Source organism: Macrobrachium nipponense, chromosome 3 (genome assembly GCF_015104395.2).
Source record: "Macrobrachium nipponense isolate FS-2020 chromosome 3, ASM1510439v2, whole genome shotgun sequence".
Classification (NCBI taxonomy): Eukaryota; Metazoa; Arthropoda; class Malacostraca; order Decapoda; family Palaemonidae; genus Macrobrachium; species Macrobrachium nipponense.
In genome coordinates, this window is record NC_087202.1 from 122,313,186 (window position 1) to 122,337,684 (window position 24,499).

At 37.6% G+C, this 24,499-nt stretch overlaps 1 protein-coding gene across 1 annotated transcript in view; it reads right to left on the reverse strand.

Annotated features, from left to right (window-relative positions):
• Positions 1-24,499, reverse strand: part of LOC135222018 (uncharacterized) — a 366,510-nt gene that overhangs the window by 286,021 nt on the left and 55,990 nt on the right. The window contains 1 exon segment of the mRNA XM_064260144.1: positions 10,408-10,437. Coding sequence (XP_064116214.1) covers positions 10,408-10,437 — 30 coding nt within the window.

Here is a 24,499-nt window from a genome sequence, read left to right on the forward strand (position 1 = left end):
AACAAAATAGCAGGAATTCCACATCAGGCCCTGCAGCAGCTCCATTTTTAATTTCATTAATAGCCTGCACAATATCAGCTTCATTAATATCTATGTCAGCTAAATATTCACTATTTTCATCCCTTACTTCTATATCATTATCTTCATTATCTATTCTAGGGGTGAATTCTCTCTTATATCGTTCTGCCAGTATAGTTGCAAATTTCCTTTTTTTTCATTCGTTAATCTCCCTTCAATTCTTAGAGGGCCTATTTCTATTCTTCTTTTATTCATCTTCTTCGCATATGAGTATAATAGTTTGGGATTTTGCTTGATATTTAATAGGGTTTTTTCTTCCAAGTCCCGTTTTTCATTTTCTTTTGATTGTATAATCTTTTGTTCTGCATTTTCTATCTTACTTTTTAGTTCTTAATAACTTTCCATGCATTTTTTTTTTTTTTTTTTTTTGTTTTTTTTTTTTTGCTAGACCTTTTTTTCCACTTTCTGATTTTCTGGAACAAGATCCTTCTGTCTCTTGGTATGCATGACTGATGTTTACTTTTCTTCTTCGGTATATATTTATCCACTATTTTCTCTAATATTTTATATAATATCTCCGTATTTACCTTTATGTCATCACTTACGAAAATATTATCCCAATCTTTGTTTAATTCTTCCATTTGATTTCTGACCATTTTATATTTTTACTGTAGAAGTTGTATTTTCCATATCCTTCCCACTTTTCATTTCTTGCTTATCTCTGTTTTTCACTTGCTTTGGAATGGACTGTTAATTCTATGACATTATGGTCTGAAATACTCGCATTATAAACTATTATTTCTTTAACATAATTCATCTCGTTCACAAATACTAGGTCTAAAGTATTTTCCTTTCTTGTTGGGGCAGGTGATTTATTTGTTGAATGTTGTGATTCTAGTAGCATATCTAATAGCTTTTCTAATTGCCTCTTATCTTCTGCACTACTATTACTCTCTTTTTTATATGTATAAGTACATCCACAATCTCCTATTCGTTCTTTCCAGTCTACGAAAAGAAAGTTGAAGTCTCCAGATAGGAGAATAGTCCAGTCCTTGTGATTTCTACATATATCATCCAATTTTTCTATTATTAAGTCAAACTCTTTAGTATTAGGAGGTCTATATATTACTATGTTCATTAATTTTTCAGATTCAAATTCTACCGCTATTAGTTCACATTCTGAGTTACTATATTTCTCATATATTTTTCTTGTTTTTTGTCTTTCCCATATATTGCGGTTCCCCCTTGATTCCTATTTTTTCTATCTGATCTATAAGTTTGAGACCCTTTTATTTGATCATCATTCCCAGTCTCTTGGGAATACCAGGTTTCACTTATATTCATTATATCTATTTTCTTTTCAATTTGGGTTAGTTCTTCTAAGTACTCTATTTTTCTTTTTGAGTTACTCGTAACTAAAACCCTGCGCATTCATCACTATGATGGTTTGCGTGTTTTCTCTCTTCATTTAATATTGGTAATAATAAGGATTTTTTTTCCCATGTCTCTTTCCTGTTCTGGTATGTTGTTCTTTTTTTTCATTTCTTTTCCAGAAATTCTGACATTAAAAAATCCAACTTTTCCATAATATTTGTTCTTCCTTCATCATAATTATTCATTTTGTGTCTGAATCTGCAATTTTCTCCATATCTGCAATATCCCCTTTGCATAATAAAAAACAGTTATTATCTCTTGAGTAGAATCTTGGAGCTGATGCATTGAAATTTTTTGCTGGCACCTCTGCATATCTCGTTGATGGCTTGCTTTTTTCTTTTACCTGATATTCTTCATTCCTCTCTTTATTTGTTTTTTCTTTCTTATTTTGGATTTTATTGCTTGATTGGTTATTTATTTGATTATTTTGTTTTTCATGGCTACAGGGTGCATATATTTACATTTTTTTTGTCGAACTTACATCCTTTTTCCTTCTTTTAGGTTTTTAGCATATTTTTGGATGTAGATCTCTGCAATCATCCTCATATCCATCTAAGTATGCACATTTACCATATATTTCATAGTTGTGACATAACCTTAGGATGTTTGTAGTATCATTTTTCTCCATATCTGCAATTCCCATCCCTCTTTTCAAAAGGTTGCAGACTTTGTCTTTTTTGTATATTTTTTCCTCTTTCCCTTTCCCGTCATTGTGTAGATCTGGGTAGAGCCTCTTCGGCATTTTTTCTTTTGTGCTGTCATATCGTAATTTATTCTTCGTAGGTATGCTGCTTTATAGCCTCATATGTAGTATCAATGAGTATCTCTGCATCCATACTTTTATCTTGTTCTTTGTTTTCTTTCCTTATCTTTTTCTGTCATTTCAGTTTGTTTACTTCTCTTACGTTTTCCTCTTCTTCTTCTTCTTCTTCCTCTTCTTCTTCTTCTTCTTCATCCTCAACTATTTGTACATTCAATCTTGATTTAATAACATTGTCTATCCATGGTAGACATGTTGAGACAAAAAATTCTTGTGTCTTTTCTCATATCTTTGCATTACCTCAGCACACTGTGGATGGGTCGGAATGTTGCATGCAGCACATTTTCTGATTAGGTTTTTGTGGATTAACTATGCTATACCACACCTTACACAGTTTACATGCTTTTGGCATTCTTTTTCCTAATGCATCAATTAGGATATTCACAAGGTTCACTTTTATTCATTTTTCTTTGTCGGAATATGTTGGTTTATGTATATTTTCTTTATGAGTCTCTTGACCACTTGGATTTTATTTGGAACTTCTTCAATTATTTTCAAGATGTTTTCATTTGATTTGTTCCAGTTTGAAGGATTGTATCCTTCTAATATATCTATGAATGATTTTGTATCTTTTTGGTTAGGACTGTTGCTGATTTCATAGATCAGAAATGCCAGTTCCCTTCCTGCTACCTCATCGTATTGCGAATCTGCCAAGCAAGCAAATCTCGCCATTTTTTTCCGCAGTTGGAGCTTACTGCCATCTTGTTCTGATTTACAGTATTTCACTTGAGAGAGAGAGAGAGAGAGAGAGAGAGAGAGAGAGAGAGAGAGAGAGAGAGAGAGTCGAAATACGCGGACTTCTGTCACCACATCTAATGAAGTGTCACGGCAGCGTCGTATAAAAACGAAAGCAGAGAATTATTCGAGTGCTTAAAAAGGTGACAAGGTAAAAAGGAGAATACTCAAGAAGTATACAGACTATTCTCAATGATAAATGAGGTTGCTCTTCATTCAATAATATTAAAAAAATAATGTCAATTAAGAGGATTTTGTACTTGAGTATAGTGAAGATCTGTATAGTCATACTTCCTACTGCAACAACTTGTGTCATATTTCGAAAGTTTTGCTTTGCAGGCTCTCACTCAGAGAGACAAAGATGCCTTAAGGGATATTCTCCCAGACGAACTTGCTCTTTGTTTTAATACTTTTCTCATAAATGGGTGGTGCATACCCGTTCCTGTTAATCTTTACGATGAAATTAAAGGCAAATCTTTAATATATAAAGAGATGCTGCCTTTCTAGATCCTCCTTTTGATACGAGATCTCTCTCTCTCTCTCTCTCTCTCTCTCTCTCTCTCTCTCTCTCTCTCTCTCTCTCTCTCTCTCTCTCTCTCTCTCTCTCTCTCGTTGTTTACAGGCACTGTTTCGCCCACCGTTCCACCGAACTGAAATAGGCTCACTTCCTCTCATGAGATCTCGTGACACCCGTCAGGACATCCATTCGCACAAGCATCCTCGGACTCCTTTAGAAGAATAATATCCGAAACAATAGAGGTTCTGTCTTCAAAAGAGAATCTTAACTACTTCGTCTTGCAGACATGACGTGACCTTGAAACCTTTATGCACACATGATCTACTGACCCAAATCCTTCTGTAAAAAAGGAGACATTTTTCCCGTCGGAATCTTGAAAGAGAAAATAATGGCCTAGACTGACATGAAAGGAGAAGCAGTCACCCAAACACAACCCTCTGCTTCACACAAGGGGAAATGGGAAGTTTTGACATCAGCGACGTAAACAAGAGGAGAAGCCCATCGCACCTATAATTAAACGCGGCGTGTGCAAAGGTCGATGTAACTATAGCATTTGTTTAGGGAAGTAAGACGTTGCATTTGCGAGTGCCGTGTGTGCGTGGGTTTCGCGTCGGGAGGGTAACTGGCCCCGAGGTATATTGGCTTTAGCTGTTGTTTTCGAAAAGGTATTTGGGTCAGTCTCCTGGCCAGCTGAAGCCCCCTGTCCCTCATCCCCAACCCCACCTCGTCTGGGATTCTCAGACATACCTATTACCGTCAGTTATTCAATAATTTTCAACCGCTTCCAAAACATAAGGTCTACTTGTGGACAGGGTCCTGGCATTTGATAGGGGTGATCACTTTCACAGACGAGAACTCTTTTCACTCTCACACACAAGGACAGTGCATAAAGCCCGAAAAGAACAGAAACTAGTGGGATATATAAAGAGGCAGTTCAAATACAGAGACAAGGAAACGGTGCTGCAGCTCCACACATCAATAGTTAGACCTCATCTTGAATATGCAGTATACAGTTTTGGTCACCAGCACTAAGAAAAGACATAAATGGATTAGAAGGAGTACAAGCAAGAGGCACAAAGTTAATTCCATCCATCAGGCAAATAGGTTACCGAAGACGACTAGAGAGCCTGAACATGTATGGCTTAGATACACGACGACTAATAGAAACATCCAAAATACTGACAGGCATAACAAAAGTAGACAGCAACCTATTTACGTTAAACGAAAACCAGACAAGAATTAATGGATGGTAACTAGAGCTGAAGAGATACAACACATCCCATTGTGGGAACTTCTTTACATACATGATATGTGTGACGTGGAATAAACTGCCACCAGAGTTGTAAACAGCATCAGTGTGGAAGAGTTTAAAAGAGAGCTAGACAAAATACTTAGGAAACTGGGAGTGAACAGTAAAACCTGCTCCTAGAGATAAGTGAACACACGATGCCGATGTCTCCTCGGATGGACTAAGTCTTTGAGGCATCCTAATCCTAGTAACTCTTGTAACTTTAACACAGAAGACCTCTCTTCACTCTCACACACGAGACATCTTTTATCTCGTCTGAAGGACATGCCAATAAAGCGAATATGCAGATGATTTTTTACTATATCCTAGCATAAAGATTCTAACATGGATTTCACTTGTCTTGCATAGGAGAATATGACGCAATAAACCATCCTTTACAATGGCAGTAAATAAATGAGTTTTGATAAATGCCAGCTACTCCAAACTATTTCTGATAAGAGTCAACTACTTCAACCTACAAGACCCATAAAGAAATCTCACCTTTCAGCCCATTACACTCATCTACAAGAACGTGTTGAACTCACAGAAACAATTAAGATGTTAAAACGCAAAAGTACAACAGGAAAGAAAACGAAAAACACAGCACGAATCACGATAGGTTTCGCATCGTTTAGACACCTTCAAGACCAATGGGCCATTTATTCCTTTCACCGGACTTGGGCACTTTTAGTCACGAGGGATTAAAAGTTACCCCTTCTTCGTAAAAAAAAAAAAAAAAAATTAAAAAAAAAAAAAAAAAAAAAAAGTTTAACGGTGCAAAGCTGATATTATGCCAGAGATAATTTTAAGAAGTGACAACGTAGAAAACGTGAGGTGGTTTTTAAATCTTGCACATTCTAATTGACTTCAGCATAAAAATACTATATATAAAGATCATGAAGCATGTAAATACCCAAAATTATAATATACATAAGTATAGAGTTCAACTTATGCCAACTAGATCACGATATTTAACGTTAAAACAACAAATACTCTAAAAGAATGAAATACTCAAGAATTAAAGGGTGCCTAGCATAGCTACTTCTAGAAGCCGGTGCCAGCTTACACGAAAAGAAAAAATAAACCTTCCTAGCGCGCGCGTGATTGAGCTTCTTTGTCAATATTAGAAAATCAATGTATAAAAAATTAGTAAAAAAAAAAAAAATGAAGCAAGGACTTATACGGAGTTTTATTTCGTACCAAGATAGGGGCCTCAACATGCTTTCATTTACTCTTTCATCATCATACATATATATATATATATATATATATATATATATATATATTATATATATATATATATATATATATATATATATATATTATTACCAACATGACATCACTGAAACTGAATGATATCAAGCCATCTAGTTTTCAATGAGGTCCTGTATGTAATTGTATTAATGCACGAAACAATTGTGTAAGTGATAAAGTATATATACATGTATGTTATATACTATATATATATATATATATATATAATATATATATATATATATTATATATATATATATATATATGAGTGTGTGTGTGTGTGTATTTGCAAAGAAAGAGCAAACGAAGGTAGGACGAGACCCCTTTCCTGACATAAAATGAAACGTAACTGCCCGAACAGGTTATAGGTGTTTTTTTTAATCTCTAGATAACTTAGCAAGTGTCAAGTTTCCAACTACGATTCTTCATCAGAGCGTCACTGGGAAGGAAGAGACACTGACTGTGTGGGTGGCTCCGTTCATTTTCTAAAAAAAGAAGTCAATAATATTTTTGGTGGCCAAGTTAGTGTCCACCTCAAACCATCGACTGCCGGGAGTAAACATTACTAGAATATTAAAGTTATAAAAATTAGAAAAGTATAACTGTAAGTTTTCTGAACAGAGAAATCTCAGCAAGAACAGACACAACCATACTGATCAAGCAAGCACTGCAAATACGATCTGACAACATAGAGGAAAAAAAGTGCGTATATCACGAACATGAATAAGGACCAACTTACTTACAAAAAGAAAGACAAAAAACAAGCAAAAGAAAGAAAGAGAGATGCAAAACGAAGCTAAAGGTGAAGAGGAGAAGGAGGAGGAACGTTAAAATGCGACGTCCAAGGGAGACTACAGAAGAGTACGAGAAGAAGAAGCCACCTTTCCCGAGCAGTCAAAACCGACACTCTCTTCCCACACCACATCTGAAATCGCAACCGGTAATTCAAGATCCCTGAAATGTGTGTGAGAGTGAGAGAGAGAGAGAGAGAGAGAGAGAGAGAGAGAGAGAGAGAGAGAGAGGCACCAACCTCTCGCGCCGCGACTGGAGGAAACGAATAACTAGCTACCCATCCGTCTTTTGGATTTATGCCCGTCTCTGCTACAAGCAGTGAGAGAGAGAGAGAGAGAGAGAGAGAGAGAGAGAGAGAGGCGCCCCGTATTAATGGGGAAGTCATAAGATGTCAAGTGACGTCACGGGGGGATCGGAGCAGTCTTGCCAAATGTCACGATAATACATTGTGAACCAGAACTGATTTTTTTTGGGGGGTTGGGGGGTGAGTGGGAGGTTGAGGCCAATGACGGAGAGAGAGAGAGAGAGAGAGAGAGAGAGAGAGAGAGAGAGAGAGAGGAGAGGAAGGAACCGATCTTCCCGTCACCCGTTTCAGGACCAGAGGGAGATCGTAAATAGAATTTGAAACAGAAAACCAAAAAATGACAAGTCGGGAACTTCAGGTGCAACGGGCGATAAACTTTGACGTTACAGGAAAGTTCTCCATTAATCAAGTTATAAATATCAGTGAGACATTCGATAGAGGGAATTTTTCATTCACTCGCTGTCAGAGAAAAGTATTCCAGTGGCGAGAACAACAGCAACCAATACTTGGGTGGTCAGGAAAGTTACCAACTGTTAAGGATTAAAAGACATGCGAGTTACGATTCATATATATTCGTCCATAGGACGATTCTCTGTGAGCGCTAGTTGTTTCATCATTTTAGGCAAGGTATAGTGAGATTCTGAGAGGTGGTTAAGAAAAGGGACCCTCCCCCCACCCCAAACCCGACCCCGATCCACCGCAACGCCCCCCCCCCCCCCCCCCCCACCCCCCCCCCCCCCCCCCAACCAAGTAAGGTCGGATAAATTACCCTGGTGTTAGGTTTGTTTTTGAATGCAAATCATCGAATATAAATGCTTCCCAAAAAATAAAATTTAAAGCCTAAAAAATATTCTTTGTTTTATATTATATATATATATATATATATATATATATATATATATATATATATATATATATATATATATATATATATATTAATGCCCAAAGAGGAGTTAAATGCACAGAAGTACTTGGCATACTTTCGTTTCAATTTGAACTTTCCCAATGGCTGCAGCTAACACACACACACACTCACACACACACACACACACACACAACGCACATATATATATATATATATATATATATATATATATATATATATATATATATATTGTATATATATTAACACAAACAATTTCCAGGGAGTTTGATTTACATCTTAAAATAACCTAACTTAAAGCCTTGCCTCTTAGAACCAGACTGGGCAGATAATGATTTGACACTTATTCTGTAGTAACCTCACCAAACCTCGGGAGCAGCACCCCACCTGAAGAAGCAGGGGTGTGCTATATACTGTTTGCCTGCAGTTTTTAAATACCATCCCATGTTCTTGGAAAATTCCAATATCTGATATTACAGAGCCTACAAAGAATCTGCATATTCCTGTGATATAAAAACCACAGTACTTTCTTCTCAAAATCTTCAAACTATTTAGATGTGTTTGTCACTACAAAGCTTCAAAGCCTGAGATCCGAATGATAAAAGAATAAGAGGCAAATCTGACGTCCGTAGCAGCGTTCGAACCCGCATTCAGAGTATCAGAACGAGGTCACGTTGCCAAAGTCATATTCTTGCATCGGGATCTCAGGCTTCGTGGTGACAAGCGTATCCAAACAGTGTGGACATTTTGAGAAATTAAGAGCGCAGTGTGGTTATTACTTTTAAGTATGTATTTGGTAATAATATATATAAATATATATATATATCATATATATATATATATATATATATATATATATAAACGGGTACACAATGGATGGTAAGAACATGATGTGTGAGGCTGGACCAGTAACTTTTTTAGTGTATTATTCAATATTCAGCACATCCCTGAAGATGTAATAAAGAAATTATTACGAAACGTCGGAAATAAAGAAAAATATTGGAGTTAATTGGTTCCCTGATCCACTCACACGATATATATATATATATATATATATATATATATATATATATATATATATATATATATATATGTGTGTGTGTGTGTGTGTGTGTGTGTGTGTGCCTGTGTGTCTGTGTGTATATATATATATATATAAAATACAGAGATATTACATACATGTCAAATTGAATTCGACAAAAGTTTTATAAATAAAACTAGCAGAATCAACGTCAATATAAATTTATATATATATATATATATATATATATATATATATATATATATATATATATACATATATATTAAACATAAACATACACACAAATCTATCTTTTCTCCTTAATGTTTCCAAAGCTAATCTAGACCTAGCAGGACGATACTTACCCAAATGGATCTAGGCTTATTATGTTAAAACACCACAAAATATTATCAGGCACCGTAACATAAAGCGAATGTGAAATAAGCATCAAACCAGCAAGTACGTGTCACGTAGTCTTTGCAGAGGCAGAAAACTTTGATGAGGACACGACATTGTCTATTTTATGAAACAGCTGCTATTCAGCAAATAAAAATAAATTAATTCTGTTAGTGGTATTTCGCACTGAAGTAGTATATGTGTTGTCAGTGAATCACACGCACATACAATTCTGCGGGTAAACATTGACTATATAAATTACAGTGGACACTGCAACTATCAATATAAAAATTAAATACACGGAACACTGTAAATAACAATATAAAAATAAAATATATGTAACAATCAATAAAAAAATAGACATGGAACACTGCGACTATCAATAGAAAATACAATACACGGAACACTGCAATTATCAATATAAAAATCAATTACACAGAACACTGTAACTATCCATTGTAAAATAAAATACATGGAGCATTGCGACTATCATTTGTAAAATACAATACACGGAACACTGCAACCATTAATATAAAAATAAAATACACGGAACACTGCAACTATTAATATAAAAATAAAATACACGGAACACTGTAACTATCAATTGTCAAATAAAATACACGGAATACTGCGACTATCAATAATAAAATAAAATACACCGAACACTGCGACTATCAATAATAAAATAAATACACAGAACAGTACAAAACTATCAATAATAAAAATATCACAACCCCGAACACTGCGACTATCAACAGTAAAATAAAATACACTGAACAACGGAACTATGAATTGTTAATTCAATCATTAATTTGCTGTTGAGCAGCACTAGAGCGACTACATCAGAAGTCGCGTGCGTGGTACTGGTGTCAGTAGTAGAGTCCTAAACGCAAGAGACACTGAACATCAATCAAAAACATTTTAATTAATATAGAAATGACTTACACCGGAGTAAGTTGCTGTCCGTTTCGTGTACTGAAAGAGAAGGTGGTTTGTTTATTAAAAGCTGGTTTATTAGATATCACTAGACATAGGTAAAGAAAGATCTTATAGGCCAGGAGTCCGGTATATATTCTTTTTATAAGAGGTAACTGCAAATTTGAATTCGTTGGGGAATGTAAGAAATTTTAGGGTTCTTAAGAATGACAGCAAAACAGAAAAGTCAGGTCCAGTGAAAGATATAAATATGAAATGAAAATAAGGGGGAAAGTCTTTGAAAACAAGATTATAACAATTGAAAGAGAATATCATGTCGTAGAATATCATACGTAATATTAGTAATAATAGTTCATATGAGAAAATTTTGCCCATGTTATATACTGTACCTGTGAGACAATTCTCATATGTCAGAGAGAGAGAGAGAGGAGAGAGAGAGAGAGAGAGAGAGAGAGGAGAATGATATTTCCAGTTTCCAAAGGAAGGTCCTTGACCTATAACAACCTGTGTTACTGGTTGCGTGGTATAGAGCGAAGATTCACATTATGAACAAATTAATCTTTTCCTTAAATAATGGCGTCTAGCTACTGAACCCACAAAATTATGATTTTTTTTAGCCAAACTAACTTCAGTTTTAGTTTTTCTGTAAAAGAAATCTATTATGCCGGCTTTGTCCGTCCTCAGATCTCAGAAACTACTGCGGCTAGAGGGCTGCAAATTGGCATGTTGATCATCCACCCTCCTATCATCAAAAATACCAAATTGCAGCCCTCTAGCCTCAGTAGTTTTTATTTGATTTACGGTTAAGGTCAGCCATGATCCTGCGTCTGGCAAACGATATAGGACAGGCCACCACCAGGTCGTGGTTAAAATTTGATGGGCCGCGGCTCATACAGCATTATACCGGGACCACCTAAAGATAGATCTATTTTCGGTGGCCTTCATTATACGCTGTAGTGGCTGTACAGAAAACTCGATTACGCATTTTTTTTACTTATTTGCTATAATAACAGCTCCTTTTCGTTCTAGTCCTTGATCCATAAAGAAGGGTTTCTTACGCATGTTGTAAACTGCGTACAACAAACATTTATTTTTATTTTTTTTTTTTACTTTGGTAAAAGATCCATTTCACGCCAATATGATCGAGGAATTTCTAATTAAGTGCAAAGAGAGTTGGCAGATCATCTTTCAGTTTTTGTCGACCACCTGAAGGTAGCAACATTAAGTGTCAAGACCATATGATGATGGCAATCGCCCGTGCACGTAAATAGGCGTACACATGCACGGATGAACATAAACACACACACATACATACATATACATATACATACATAGATATATATGCATGTATATAATATAATATATATATATATATAATATATATATATATATATATGTGTGGGTGTGTGTGTGTGTGTGTGTGTTTATGTATGTACATATACGTACCTATAAAGTAATATGTGTATATAATTATATACATATTACTTATATAAATGTGTGTGGTGTACACACACACACACACACACACACACACACACACACACATATATATATATTTATGTATATATATATATATATATATATATAATATATATATATATATATACACTCGTTCCCAAAAACATTACTATTTCATCTCACTTTTGGAGGCATAACTGCCATTAAGATAATCAACACGAAAAGGTATTTCTTCTGTACTGTTTTAGCATGAGATATAAATAAAAAAAAAGGACATCAGTGGTTAAGAAATCTTCCTACATCCCTCAAAGACGAGCAGCCCTTGACTGTAACAAGACAACAAGAAGTGATATCCAGGCGTCCCTTCAAAAAACAGGTCTTAAGAAATCAACGGATGTTGTTCTAAACTCGGCTGCTATCGTGATACGAGTGAAGAAAATATAAATAATTCACGAAAGACACAAATATGACCTCTAAGCCAGCCACACTACCTCATACTGCATGCTAAGGTGAATGAACTAGAACTTTAGATCTGATATATCGCCGTAGATGGATTCCCATAACCAGGCTGTTATGTAAAGCCAGACTGGTTCAACGGCAAGGAAAATAACTAGATCCTTGTGATTTGCTAAAAATAACAAATGCCAATTCATCTGAGGGTATTTTCTGGTAGGTGTTGTTCTATTTATCAACCGTGAATTGATGAAGAAATTGAGGGACGGGACGTCTAGCAATATAGGTGTACAAATCTACCTGGCGCTTTGTCTAAACTTGTATATAAGGCGTCTCCTGTTCTATTGTAGTGAACTCAAATGGCATTCTATGGTGTTTTTACGTTGCAAGGAACCAGTGGTTATTCAGCAACGGGACCAACGGCTTGACGTGACTTCCGAACCACGCCGAGTGTGAACTTCTATCACCAGAAATACATATCTCTCACTCCAATCAAGGAATGGCCGAGAATCGAACCGCGACCACCGAGGAACGCAAAACGCACCCCCATACCAACCACGCCACTGAGGGCACTACTATCGATAGCATCATAAATCTGAAAAATGTATCTTTCCTTTCGAAGCTGACGTGCTAAACGTTGAGACATGAGCAACGTGGAATTTCATTGATGTAAAATATAAGACTATGTTCACCCAGTAAGTCTATCGTTTTTAGGCAGTTTTAGCCACATCAAAAGGCTTAGCTAGTCAGATCATGACATTCTTGGAATTGGTCTCCCAAACTCGAAGTGTAGTTTACAGAACTGAGACGAAGACTTGTGAGAAAAGAAAAATTCCGGTACTTTTTAATTTATTTTACTTTTTTAAGATAGATCTCCTCTTTCTTACTCCTTTCTCACTCTTACTCCTTCCTACTGAACACCAAAATATTCTTTGGAGGCTTGAATTTCAACGTCAGTGGCCACTGGGGTTGGCCTGTTCCATATTGAATAGGGTTCATCTTCTGAATAATAATAATAATAATAATCAATAAATAATAATAATAATAATAATAATAATAATAATAATAATAATAATAATAAATAAATAAATAAAATAAATAATGCAATTGGAAAACTGTGCAACACACTGAAGAGAGATATATATATATATATATATATATCATATATATATATATATTATATTTTTTATATATATATATATATATACTGGCAATAATGATTGTAGGCAAAAATACAATTCAAATCTCATTTGCAGGTTACAGAGTAATATTGAATAAGGGAAATAACTTAATTCAGCTCATAAACTGTTGAAAGATTATTATTTTATTATTATTATTATTATTATTATTATTATTATTATTATTAATTATTATTATTCGGAAAGATGATAGCTATCAAACACCTGAATGATCACACAAAAAAGTAGACATAAAAGAAGCAAACTAACAAACAAAAGCGATAGGGGCAGCGACTTTTTTTATCATTAAAAAATAAAGGGGGGGGGGATATACTTTAGAGAGACGACGCCTGTATAATGGAAAGAGTGCACATAAAGCCCCGCTAGCAAAGGTTTGTTTGTGAACGAGGCACCCAAATCCCACGTGAGTTTAAATACGGTGGCACTCTCCTGCGCCGTCTCTCTCTCTCTCTCTCTCTCTCTCTTCTCTCATGGCTGGTGCCAGCGATCTGCTATTCTACTCATTCTCCTTGTTTTCCGGGCTCTCTTTTGTTTGTTACTGACGGGGAGAGAGAGAGAGAGAGAGAGAGAGAGAGAGAGAGAGAGAGAGAGAGAGAGAGAGAGAGAGAAGAGTTTATTCATCAAGAGGAACGCCTACAGGAACAAATAACTTATGAAACGGAGTTTTGTTATTTAATCTTAAGTACAAAGAATTCCTTAATATTCAAGGAAGGTGTTTACGAATAAAACTTCTTTTGTATCATTCTGAGGATAAAAGTTTTCGCTAAATCTTCGAAGCAAAAAAAAAAAAAACTGCTCATGAACACTGTACTCGGTCGGACGAGCTTCCTGGTACCTCTGGCAAGACTAAATTTAAACTGATGCCCGAACAGCATCGTATTTATGCCCTCATCGAAGTGAATCCGAATTATCCTTAGCGATATCATCACAGCCAAGCGAAGACGGAAATCTCGACTGGCTTCATGAACATCCCTTCATTAAAGATCTGAGAAAACGAGCTATAACCTTCATCTAAATGTCAAATTATGAAAACGAGTCAATGCCCTGTTTTATTTTTTACTCTCTCTCTCTCTCTCTCTCTCGCCCCCTCTCTCTCTCTCTCTTCTCTCTCTCTCTCTCTCTCTATGGCCGACCTTGAACTCGCTGGCTTTTAAGTAGGATGAGACACATCATTTATTAACTGTTCTTTTCATGTTGTCTCAGGATTCGTCGTTTCAGATAAGAAATGATAAATGTGACAATTCCTGTACGAGAAACAGACACCATTTAGGTCGATCTTAGAGAATAATTATATATATATATATATATATATAGATATATATATATATATATATATATATATAGATATATATATATATATATATATATAACCTACGAAAATAAGCAGTTAGAGATTTACAGGAAGAATCCACGTGGGGGAACGATTAATTGCTATTATTAGTAGGCGTTCCTGTACTACATGAACAAACAGCCCAAAAAAAAGATGCACAGCCAAGCCAATTTATGTCTTCCGTTTTGCACGGAGGATAGGATCAGCAAAAATGAACATTTATTCTCTTCATCTTCACCAGTTGCTTAATAAAGGAAAAAACAACCTCAAGACAACTGAAAATGAGCAAAGAGGTAAAACATTGCGATGTTTGAAGGACAGCATCGTCCTTATCTTGAAAACGGATGTAGTTCTTTCCGTATAAGATGTAATGCGTATCCAGGTATGTAATCAACGTAAGTCTTTTACTATCTAATCCTTCGGCCAACCCTCAGGGTGCTGTTAATCAGCTCAGTGGTCTGGTAAAATTGAGATATACTTATTCTCTCTCTTCTTCTTCTTACCTAGTAGAGAGAGAGAGAGAGAGAGAGAGAGAGAGGTGATTGGCGAGTATTAAAAGGGAAGACGTCAAAACTCCAATTTGAACAAAGCGGTCATTCACATCTGAGCTGTACTCGCGACATAGACGAAGAGTTGAAGTCTTGGGGACACCATCTGATTCAGTAACCTCACAGTGTTAAGTAGCGTGACTGTCCCGTCGGAAAAGAACAGAAGTCTTTTAGCAACTAAGCATTTTCACCCCAATGACATCAATTCCATTAAGTTGCCCTGAATTTTCTTGCTCAGGATTCTGTGATAGTAAAAGGCTGAGTTGATTAGATACTTGGATACACAAGACTTCTTATACGGAAAGAACTACATTCTGTTCAGGAATAAGCACGATGCTGTCCATTCAAACCATCGCAATGTTTTACCATCTTTTCTCATTTTCAGTTGTCTTGAGATGTTCCTTTGTTAAGCAACTAATGTTATTTTTGCTATCACCGTTCCTCCATGCACAACGGAAGACATAATATGACGTGGCCGTGCATCTTTTTGGACGTTAGTTTAAGTAGTACAGGAGCACCTACTCATATCATAAATCATTCTCCCACGTGGATTCTTCTCATATCTGATATTTTCCCACTGATCTGGTTTAGTGCATGAACGACTATGTTCATTCAAGCTTTTGCTAACACTAAAATGTTGTTCTCTTTCTTCTTCCTGGTGTATGGCTTCAACTTCGCCAGGGCTTATAACTAAACAGATCGGGAACATAAGGTCCTAAAACTGTCTTCTTGATCTATTATTTTCAATAACGTATATTCTCCCACAATAAAAAAAAGTGCACTTCAGCAAGAGCCCGTGTTGGTGTGAGGCCAACTAATGATAATATATATTATTTGCAGAATTCTCTACAATAGTTACTTTCATAAATATATCTCCTCAAGAAAACGTACACTTAAGTGGTGCTCATACAAAGCAAGAAGTCGTGCCGGCGTAAGGCCAGCTGAATGTACTTTATTATTACTATTTTTTTTATTTTAACAGAATTCTCTACAAGAGTTCTTTCCTTACAACACCTCTGTGAGAGGTTTCAGGCCAATCCAAAGTCTACAGTGATTGAATTTTCCCTTATTCTGGGAGTATGCCTACAAACTAACTTAGTTGTTGTCTTGGTTCTTGTTTTGTGTGGGGGGGGGGGTGTAAAGTGAAATTCTAAAAAGGTCTGAAAAAGGTGTTTCGCTTTGAGTCAAAGATACAGGAAGTTTAGGAGAGGATATTTACGATTTATTTGTTAGAATGAAAATGCAAAAGATAAATAATGTGCATGTTAAACAATATTCATTTTAATTTTCGTTGGAGAAACAACGTTCAATTTGGCCGTAGATTTTATGACGCGCCCCCGAGTAAGCTGGAGGTGGGATCACGCCTAGCTTGATTTCAATGCAAGCTACTACGAATTACCAAGGACGAATACAGCTTGATTATTCGAGGAGGCACAGCGTTGAGTTTGCTCTTCTCAAATATCTGCGGTGTATAATAATGTCAGGTCTTGGGATCTATTTCATGATAATTAAAAATGTTGCTTTCATAAGGAACAAGGCAAAACGCAAGAGCGAAATGATAACGTTAACAACTTGCTGCTTGAAAGCAACGCAGATGTGCTTGAGATCCGTCCGTTCCCACAAGCAAAGGGAACTGAAACTGTCAACTCTCAAGGGGATAGAATTTCGTACATTGGCCATGTTGAACCTCTTCTTGAAGGCGTAGAATTCTCGTGCACTACAGCTGATTGACTCGCCTCCTTATCCATGGTGATCACGGGTATACCAGTCATAAATCCCGTTGCTGGAACTTTCATGTCCTATCACATTATTATTATTATTATTATTATTATTATTATATTATTATTATTATTATTATCTCAGTAAGTGGAACGTATTCATATGGAACAAGCACACCAAAGGGGTCACTGACCTAAAATTCAATCTTCCAAAGAATATGGTTTGTTCCAACCTCTCGCCGCTAAAGAAACCCCCCCCCCCCACCCCCCCCCCCTCCCACCAAACTGCAGCAGTAACTGATCATGATACAGAGCCAGCGACTTTCATCACAGGGGGGGGGGGGGGGGGGGGCGGGTGGGGGGAGGCGAATCCGCATGCCCCGACACTAACCACTATCACAGTGGACTCAAGTACAAAATTGCTTGTTCACAACCCAGGAAGACTCATGCCATATCTCCTGTCATAAATTCAAGCACTCACTGACAAGACTTCCCATTGGGCGGTTAGGAGCTGACTGCTTTTAATTTAGTTTTTCTCTTTGCTTAAGTTAATGTGAAGTTTGCTCATAAATTTTGTGATAACGCGGAGTAGAATAAAGGGAATTGATCAGAAAGTACTGTCGGGAGAGAGCTGATGACAATGCGGCATTCTTTGCCCATTAGACCGTTGGAATGAAAAATGACTGAATTAAAATAGAGAGAGAGAGAGAGAGAGAGAGAGAGAGAGAGAGAGAGAGCGAAAATATAGAGAGGAAGGAGAAGCAAAATATTTTCTTTCTTGCGCTCTTTATTTATATTGTTCAAGTGTGTGTCAAGAAGGTGATTACAATGACAAACGCGAATGGCAGGTAAAGCAGAGCCTTGTCCGGTAACCTTGAAAGACTGAACTATGGAAAAAAAATATTAGGTAAACTTCGAATTTCTTACATTTTTTCTCTTTAGTACTGGCCATGTAACTAACGGGGCTCAGGTTATCTCCCCATTACGGGTCGCTTTGTTTGTCGTGTAGTATGCTCGTAATCTTGGGAATACGGTAAATGACTAATAATTTAGAGACGATGCATGTACTCTTCTCAACGGATCCACAGAACAACTGACAGAAGCGTATGCACACTCGAATATAAACACTCTTAACGAGGTATGCACATCACGTCACGTCACGTCACGTCACCTCTGATTTTAAGAGCGCACAGAAGTGATATGCAGACAAGTACCATGACGTCAACATAAATATAGAACGAATACAAATTATAATTCCTTCTGTTGGATCGAGGTTCCAACTCTGTTCTCCACACCCTGCCACCGCCATCCCCCACACCCCCACTACCTTAAACCCCCCTTGGAGAAAGAATCTTGGCATTGAATGCCGTACTGAAAATTGGGTACTGAAAAGGACGTCGCGATCTAACGGCCAACCTACGCAAAACTCCTACTCTCTCTCTCTCTCTCTCAGGTAATACCATCAGGAATGTAGTTCTGTGATAAAATATAACAGGCAGATAAGCTGCTCAAACAAAGATTAATCCTAATTGAATCCAATAGGAACACTGGCCACTGAAATGGTTCTCTTCCGTTATGAGACGAGATAGACTGGTTTTCGTCTCAAGTAGCTGAGAAAGTCATAGTATTTACCTATGCTATAACATGTTCTGCTAATAAGTGAAAACGAGATCTTTGAGCAAAGCCTCAGTCAATTGAGCGTTCGCATATCTACAATGGCTGTCATAAAAACTACAATACGATTGACGTCAGTGTCCGTCTCTCTGCTCGAAAATGTTTATCAAAATAGCACGAGATTCAAATGGAGGTTCGGTTGTTCAGCTAAAACGGTCGAGCAGCGTAAGCCAACGCATGTCAAAGGTAACCAGGCATTTGAAGAATGTATTTCAAGATGCCTAACCACGACTATCACCGAGTGTATGACGCCGAAGCAATGGCCCTTACATTTCACTTGTGCGTTTATCTCTGCCATAGATTCCTCCCTCTTTCTCGTAGACGTGGAGTGACAGCATACCTACGGGCTGTTGCTGAGAGAGAGAGAGAGAGAGAGAGAGAGAGAGAGAGAGAGAGAGAGAGGGGGGGGGGGGGGGGGGGGGGGAACGGGGCTCAAAAACTTGTTTCAAAAATATCAGGCAATATTTGCATCAGAATGCAAGGATTTCAAAATGAGACAAAGATAAATTTCACTTATTAACTTGCATTTCCTTTTCCTCTGGTTGTTATTGAATTAAGATAGAATGCCTCAAGTGCTACGGGCCATTTCATCTGCTTTCTATGTAGTATTTTTGCTTTGTAAAAGAATAATAAAATGCACAGTTAATTTATATGTACCGTATCACGAAATCAATTTCTGATATATTCTAGCGTGTCTTGTGCCATTCATGTGATGGAGGAATGAATCTACTTCCATTTTTATCACAAAAGAGACATGCAAAGAGAGATAATTATCCCCTCAACTGATAGCAAATATACAAATTTGACACCACGGTAACCGTAGGAGCTAAGGAAGAACCCAATACTCTTATTTTCATCCTCGGCTAAATTTAGAGCAGAAAGTCATCCCCAGGTGTGGCCAGGAGCTTTTTAAGCAGCTGATTAGCCGCTGGCCATAATCCCCCGTCTTAACCAACGCCTACCTAGAGCCCTAAGCCCTTGTACCCTAAAACCCAAGATCCTGCGATACCTTATCTATGAAGTGCTGGAACTGTTCTTGGCGGGCTTCCTCCTCCTGCTGGAGAATCTCCCGCTCCTGCTCCTGCCGGACTATCCTCCGCAGCTTCTTCATGGCAATGCGGTAGACTTTCAGGTCCTCGAAGGTGGTGTCAGGGCGGCTGACAGCCCTTTTGAGCATCTTCTTCAGCCTGTGGGCCTCGGCGTAGTTCCTGGGTTTGATTTCCAGGAGTCGCAGGAGACGAGGGGACACGCCCACTCGATCTCCATCTGGATCGTGGTCACTCGAAGGACTTTCGCCCCGGCGTTCTGGAGGTCGGCGTCTGATGGGGGAGCGCTGAGCGTTCCCGTCCTGCCTCTGGACGTGCTCCATGTGCTGCATCTGCAGGTACCTCCTGGCGGCTTCGGGAGAGTCGGGCAGATCGAAAGTGACGGATCTTTTGACAGAGTCGTAATCCTGGTAGTCATTGTGTAGGAGGTCGAGGTTCAGGGACCTCCTGTTCTGGGAATTGGTGGCCGACGCGAAGTCGCTGGCCGTTCGGCGGTAAGGGATTTGGTCCGTCGTCGCCGACGCCCCCCCGGGCCCTCGCACGATCGCCTGCTGAGGGCCAGCCAGGTCCAGATCGAAGTCTAAAGAGAGGCGGTTTCGGGCCCTCGCCCGGACGTGGCTCGGACCGTGGCGTTGGATGGCCAAGACCAGGTTCGAGTCGCCCTCGTAGGGGGACGGACCAGAGTCTCTGACGTCGCGAGCGTCCGCTAACAGGAATTTCATCAGTTCGGTCGACATGTTGGATCGCGTTCGAGTTCACACGCACAAAACACAATTCAAAACTAATCGCTGCTGCTGTCACCACCGACGGACCACCCGCGCTCGCCGACGCAAACGAGAACTGTTTCCAAACACGTGACTGCGCGATTCACACGACAGTGTCTTGAAGCGCGCCACAGAAAAGGTTCCAGAAGCGAGAACTCCCTTTCAAGGAGGGAAAAAGGCTAAGATGGATCAGGTCACTCTAGTCTTTTTAAACAAAACACGTCCGGTCGCACTGTAACGAAACGATTTTCAAACCCTCACCGGTATATACATCGAGTAGTTACCCGTGTGAGGGTCGTGACAGCAGTGGCACTGGGTGCTACACGGTGCAACGGTGGGCATTCTCCCGGGGATAAAGTTAGCTAAGCTCTTCGGGGGGGCGCCGCTCCCGGACATGCCCGCCTGCCAAACGTACGTCCCATAGCTGGGTTGCTGGGATAGGCTTGACACTTCACACGCCCAACTGTATTTCAATCATACATTCATTATAGTTTCTTGTTCCTTAGGTAGAAATTGTTCAAGCAACTTTCTCTCCGCTGCAAACAACAGCAATAATAACGAGTTTCTCCTTGTCATTTATATGCTAAAAACGACAGAAATTATGACATGATTGCCATTATTAGCTCTATACCTTTATAAAGACTTTCCCCTGGCTAAAGGATTTCTTAAACTGACCCTCAATACGCCCCTTTCACAAAGAGAAATATAAGAATATGAATTGGCCTCTCAAGTCAGATCGCGGTAGACTTAAACGTGAAATTTCCTCTCGAAGTCTTATGATTTGAAAAGGCAGCCTGAATGAAAGGGCGAGATTTTCCCAGCACCGTTAAAAGACTCCTCAAAAGCCACCTATTAGTCACTCTCAACAATACAAGTCTAAATATAACGTTGAATAATGATTAAAACATGTGAAAAATGCGACGCAGTTTCTGCAGTGTAATTGAGTTTTCTGTACAACGTATAAAGGCATCAAATGTGACCGGCAGCTCTCCAGTTGCTCAACTGATGCGGTAGAGTGAGGGTGCGTCCCATGGCTCCGGAAAGCGCCGCCAAATGCACGATCAAGGGCTAAATTTAACCTTAAATAAAATATAAACTACAAAGAGTAGAGAACTGAAATTTGGTATGTTTGATGGTTGGAGGGTGGATGATCAACATACCAATTTGCAGCCCTCTAGCCTCAGTAGTCTTTAAGATCTGAGGGCGGACGAACGGACAGACAAAGCCAACGCAATAGCTTTCTTTTACACAAAACTGAAAAAGCTCTACCTACGCAATCTTTAAATAGGTCTGAATGTATTCTCAGGGGACGAAGTCATCCTAGAAACGCTCAACGATTTCTCTTCTTTAACAGAGGTTGTGTTTTTATTACGAGAATCTCAAAAGAGATGTAATTTACGAGCTACTTAGGAATGATACAGAAATAAAAATAATAAAACTGGTCGTGGGAAGGAGCATTGAAATGGGAAACTGAATCACGGTCAAAGACTTCGCGTTTGAGCAATGAATTCCTAAACGCTTTGGCAAGACCAGCGATTTCAATGACAAAATAAAAAATAAAATTAAAAAGTAAAGCCCAAGCCCAAGTCTGCATAAGAAAAATGTCTTATAAATAAACCAGCCTCCTGTCGTTTTTATATAATCATCGAATGCAGTAAACCAACACAATGCATAATTAATATTTAACAAGAGTATCAAAAAACTATAAACCTTCATCAGAAACCTTCAAGTTTAGCTCAAAGCTTCATGTGACATACAGAGAGAGAGAGAGAGAGAGAGAGAGAGAGAGAGAGAGAGAGAGAGAGAGAGAGAGAGAGAGAGAATGCTCACTCGTGGTCGAAAGTGTACCTTGATTTAAGCAAAAATAAAAAAAAAAAAAAAAAGTCTTGCGAAGAACTAACTTTCTTTTGTTTTGTTCATTTAACTCTGTACGATGTAACCATGCTAATTTAGTACATATTATAAGTCTGATCGAAACGTTATCTTAATTCATGAGCTACTGAAACACACACACACACACACACAGAGAATAAAAAGTAATTTTTTCTACTTCAGTATTACTGCATCTAACGTATGGAATTAGATATTCATTCGTAAACTGCAGTACGATCATCTTATCTTATCCCAAAGCATTACATTCTACTGCAGATACTCATCCTACCATCTTTCATTCCGAGTTTTAAAAGTTATTCTTATACCCATGCTATGGGTATGGACACAGCAATTCTTTACCCAGAGCTAACATCTTCGTGAGCTATCGTAGAAGCAAGGGACAGTCTGCTATCCATACCAAAGCTATCCTATTTCTTCCACCTAAGCGTGAACGACATAAATGCCACTTCTACCTGTCATACACTTGTATCAAATGCTGGCCAGATTATATTTTTAGGTATATGCACACTACGGCCGTTGACTCATGCGTACTGTATCAAGTTTTGTCGCCAGGAATTCCAAATGATTTTCCGATTTTAAATATTTATCAGGATGTGTCTCCACTGAACTCTTGTACAGCGAGTACTTCGATTATCATCTGTCAGTCTTCCAAGATTTTAATCCAGTGCATGGCTTCTTTTTTTTATAACCGGGAATTTATAAGCATCAAGAGCTGTGTCCTGATATTTGCATTTGCAAAATATTGACATACTGCAATGTGCATCTGTGTTAGCTAAGATATTCATACATACATCCATAAATAAGCACACGCACATATATGAATATACTACATATACTTGTTTATATATATATTATATATATATATATATATATATATATATATATATATATAATCTATATATATATATATATAGATATATATATATATATATATATATATATATATATGTGTGTGTGTATATATATATGGTTAAAAATCACAATAGATGCACGTGACTTCATGTTAAATGCGTAATACCACGGGAAAAATAATGGGCAGAAATTCTAACCTAGATAATGTCTACATTAAAGGACGAAAACGCTCGGTTAGAATTTCGCCCTATTATATTTCCTGTGGTATTCGCTTATGAATATGTATATATTTATACACACATATATATATACATAAAACATAAGCAGTATCATTACAAAAAATGTATATGACTGAACTTCAACTTTCCATCGAGAAACCTTCCGTTAAGCTTCCGTCTATTTCCGTAGGCGAATAGGTAGGAACACATTCGAGAGAGCCTGAGGAGCGTCATCAGCCCCGAACCTCGAATGAGAGTCTGGCAGGTAATACGTTCTTAAGTGAACTCCATTTACCCGTCAACGGTACACAATTCCACGCGTTTAGTTTGGGTGACTCCCGAGAGGAACCGTGGCCAGTTGTTGACTTTGGTTCCGTGGTTTTATCAGGTGATTATTTCCCATTAGCAGAGCGACATACCACTGCATACCGACGCGTGGAACGTTGATTTTACCCAACGGTAAATATTAGGGTGATTGTTATATGTTTTTCCTTATATTGTCTTGAACTGTTCTTAAAAAAAAAAAAAAAAAAAAAAAAAAAAAAAAAAAAAAAAAAAGAGCTAGCTTTACAGAAGCACTTGCTTGACTGTATAATGTAACATCATGTTTCGTATACGAAAAAATAACAAAAATACTTTTTAAGTTTTCAGTTTTCTCTTAGTGTAACTTACGTCGTATTTACTATATAAATAAATTTCATTATATAAATATTTACATATATACACACACACCACACAACACTACACACACACACATACACACATACAACACACACACATATATATATATATATATATATATATATATATGTATATATATATATATAAAATTATTGCTTATATATATATATAATGTTGTATGCATCTTTAACTGAAAACTACATAGAGCAAATACAAATCGACTGTCAAGGTAAATATATAGATATATGCCAATTATATAGATTTGTA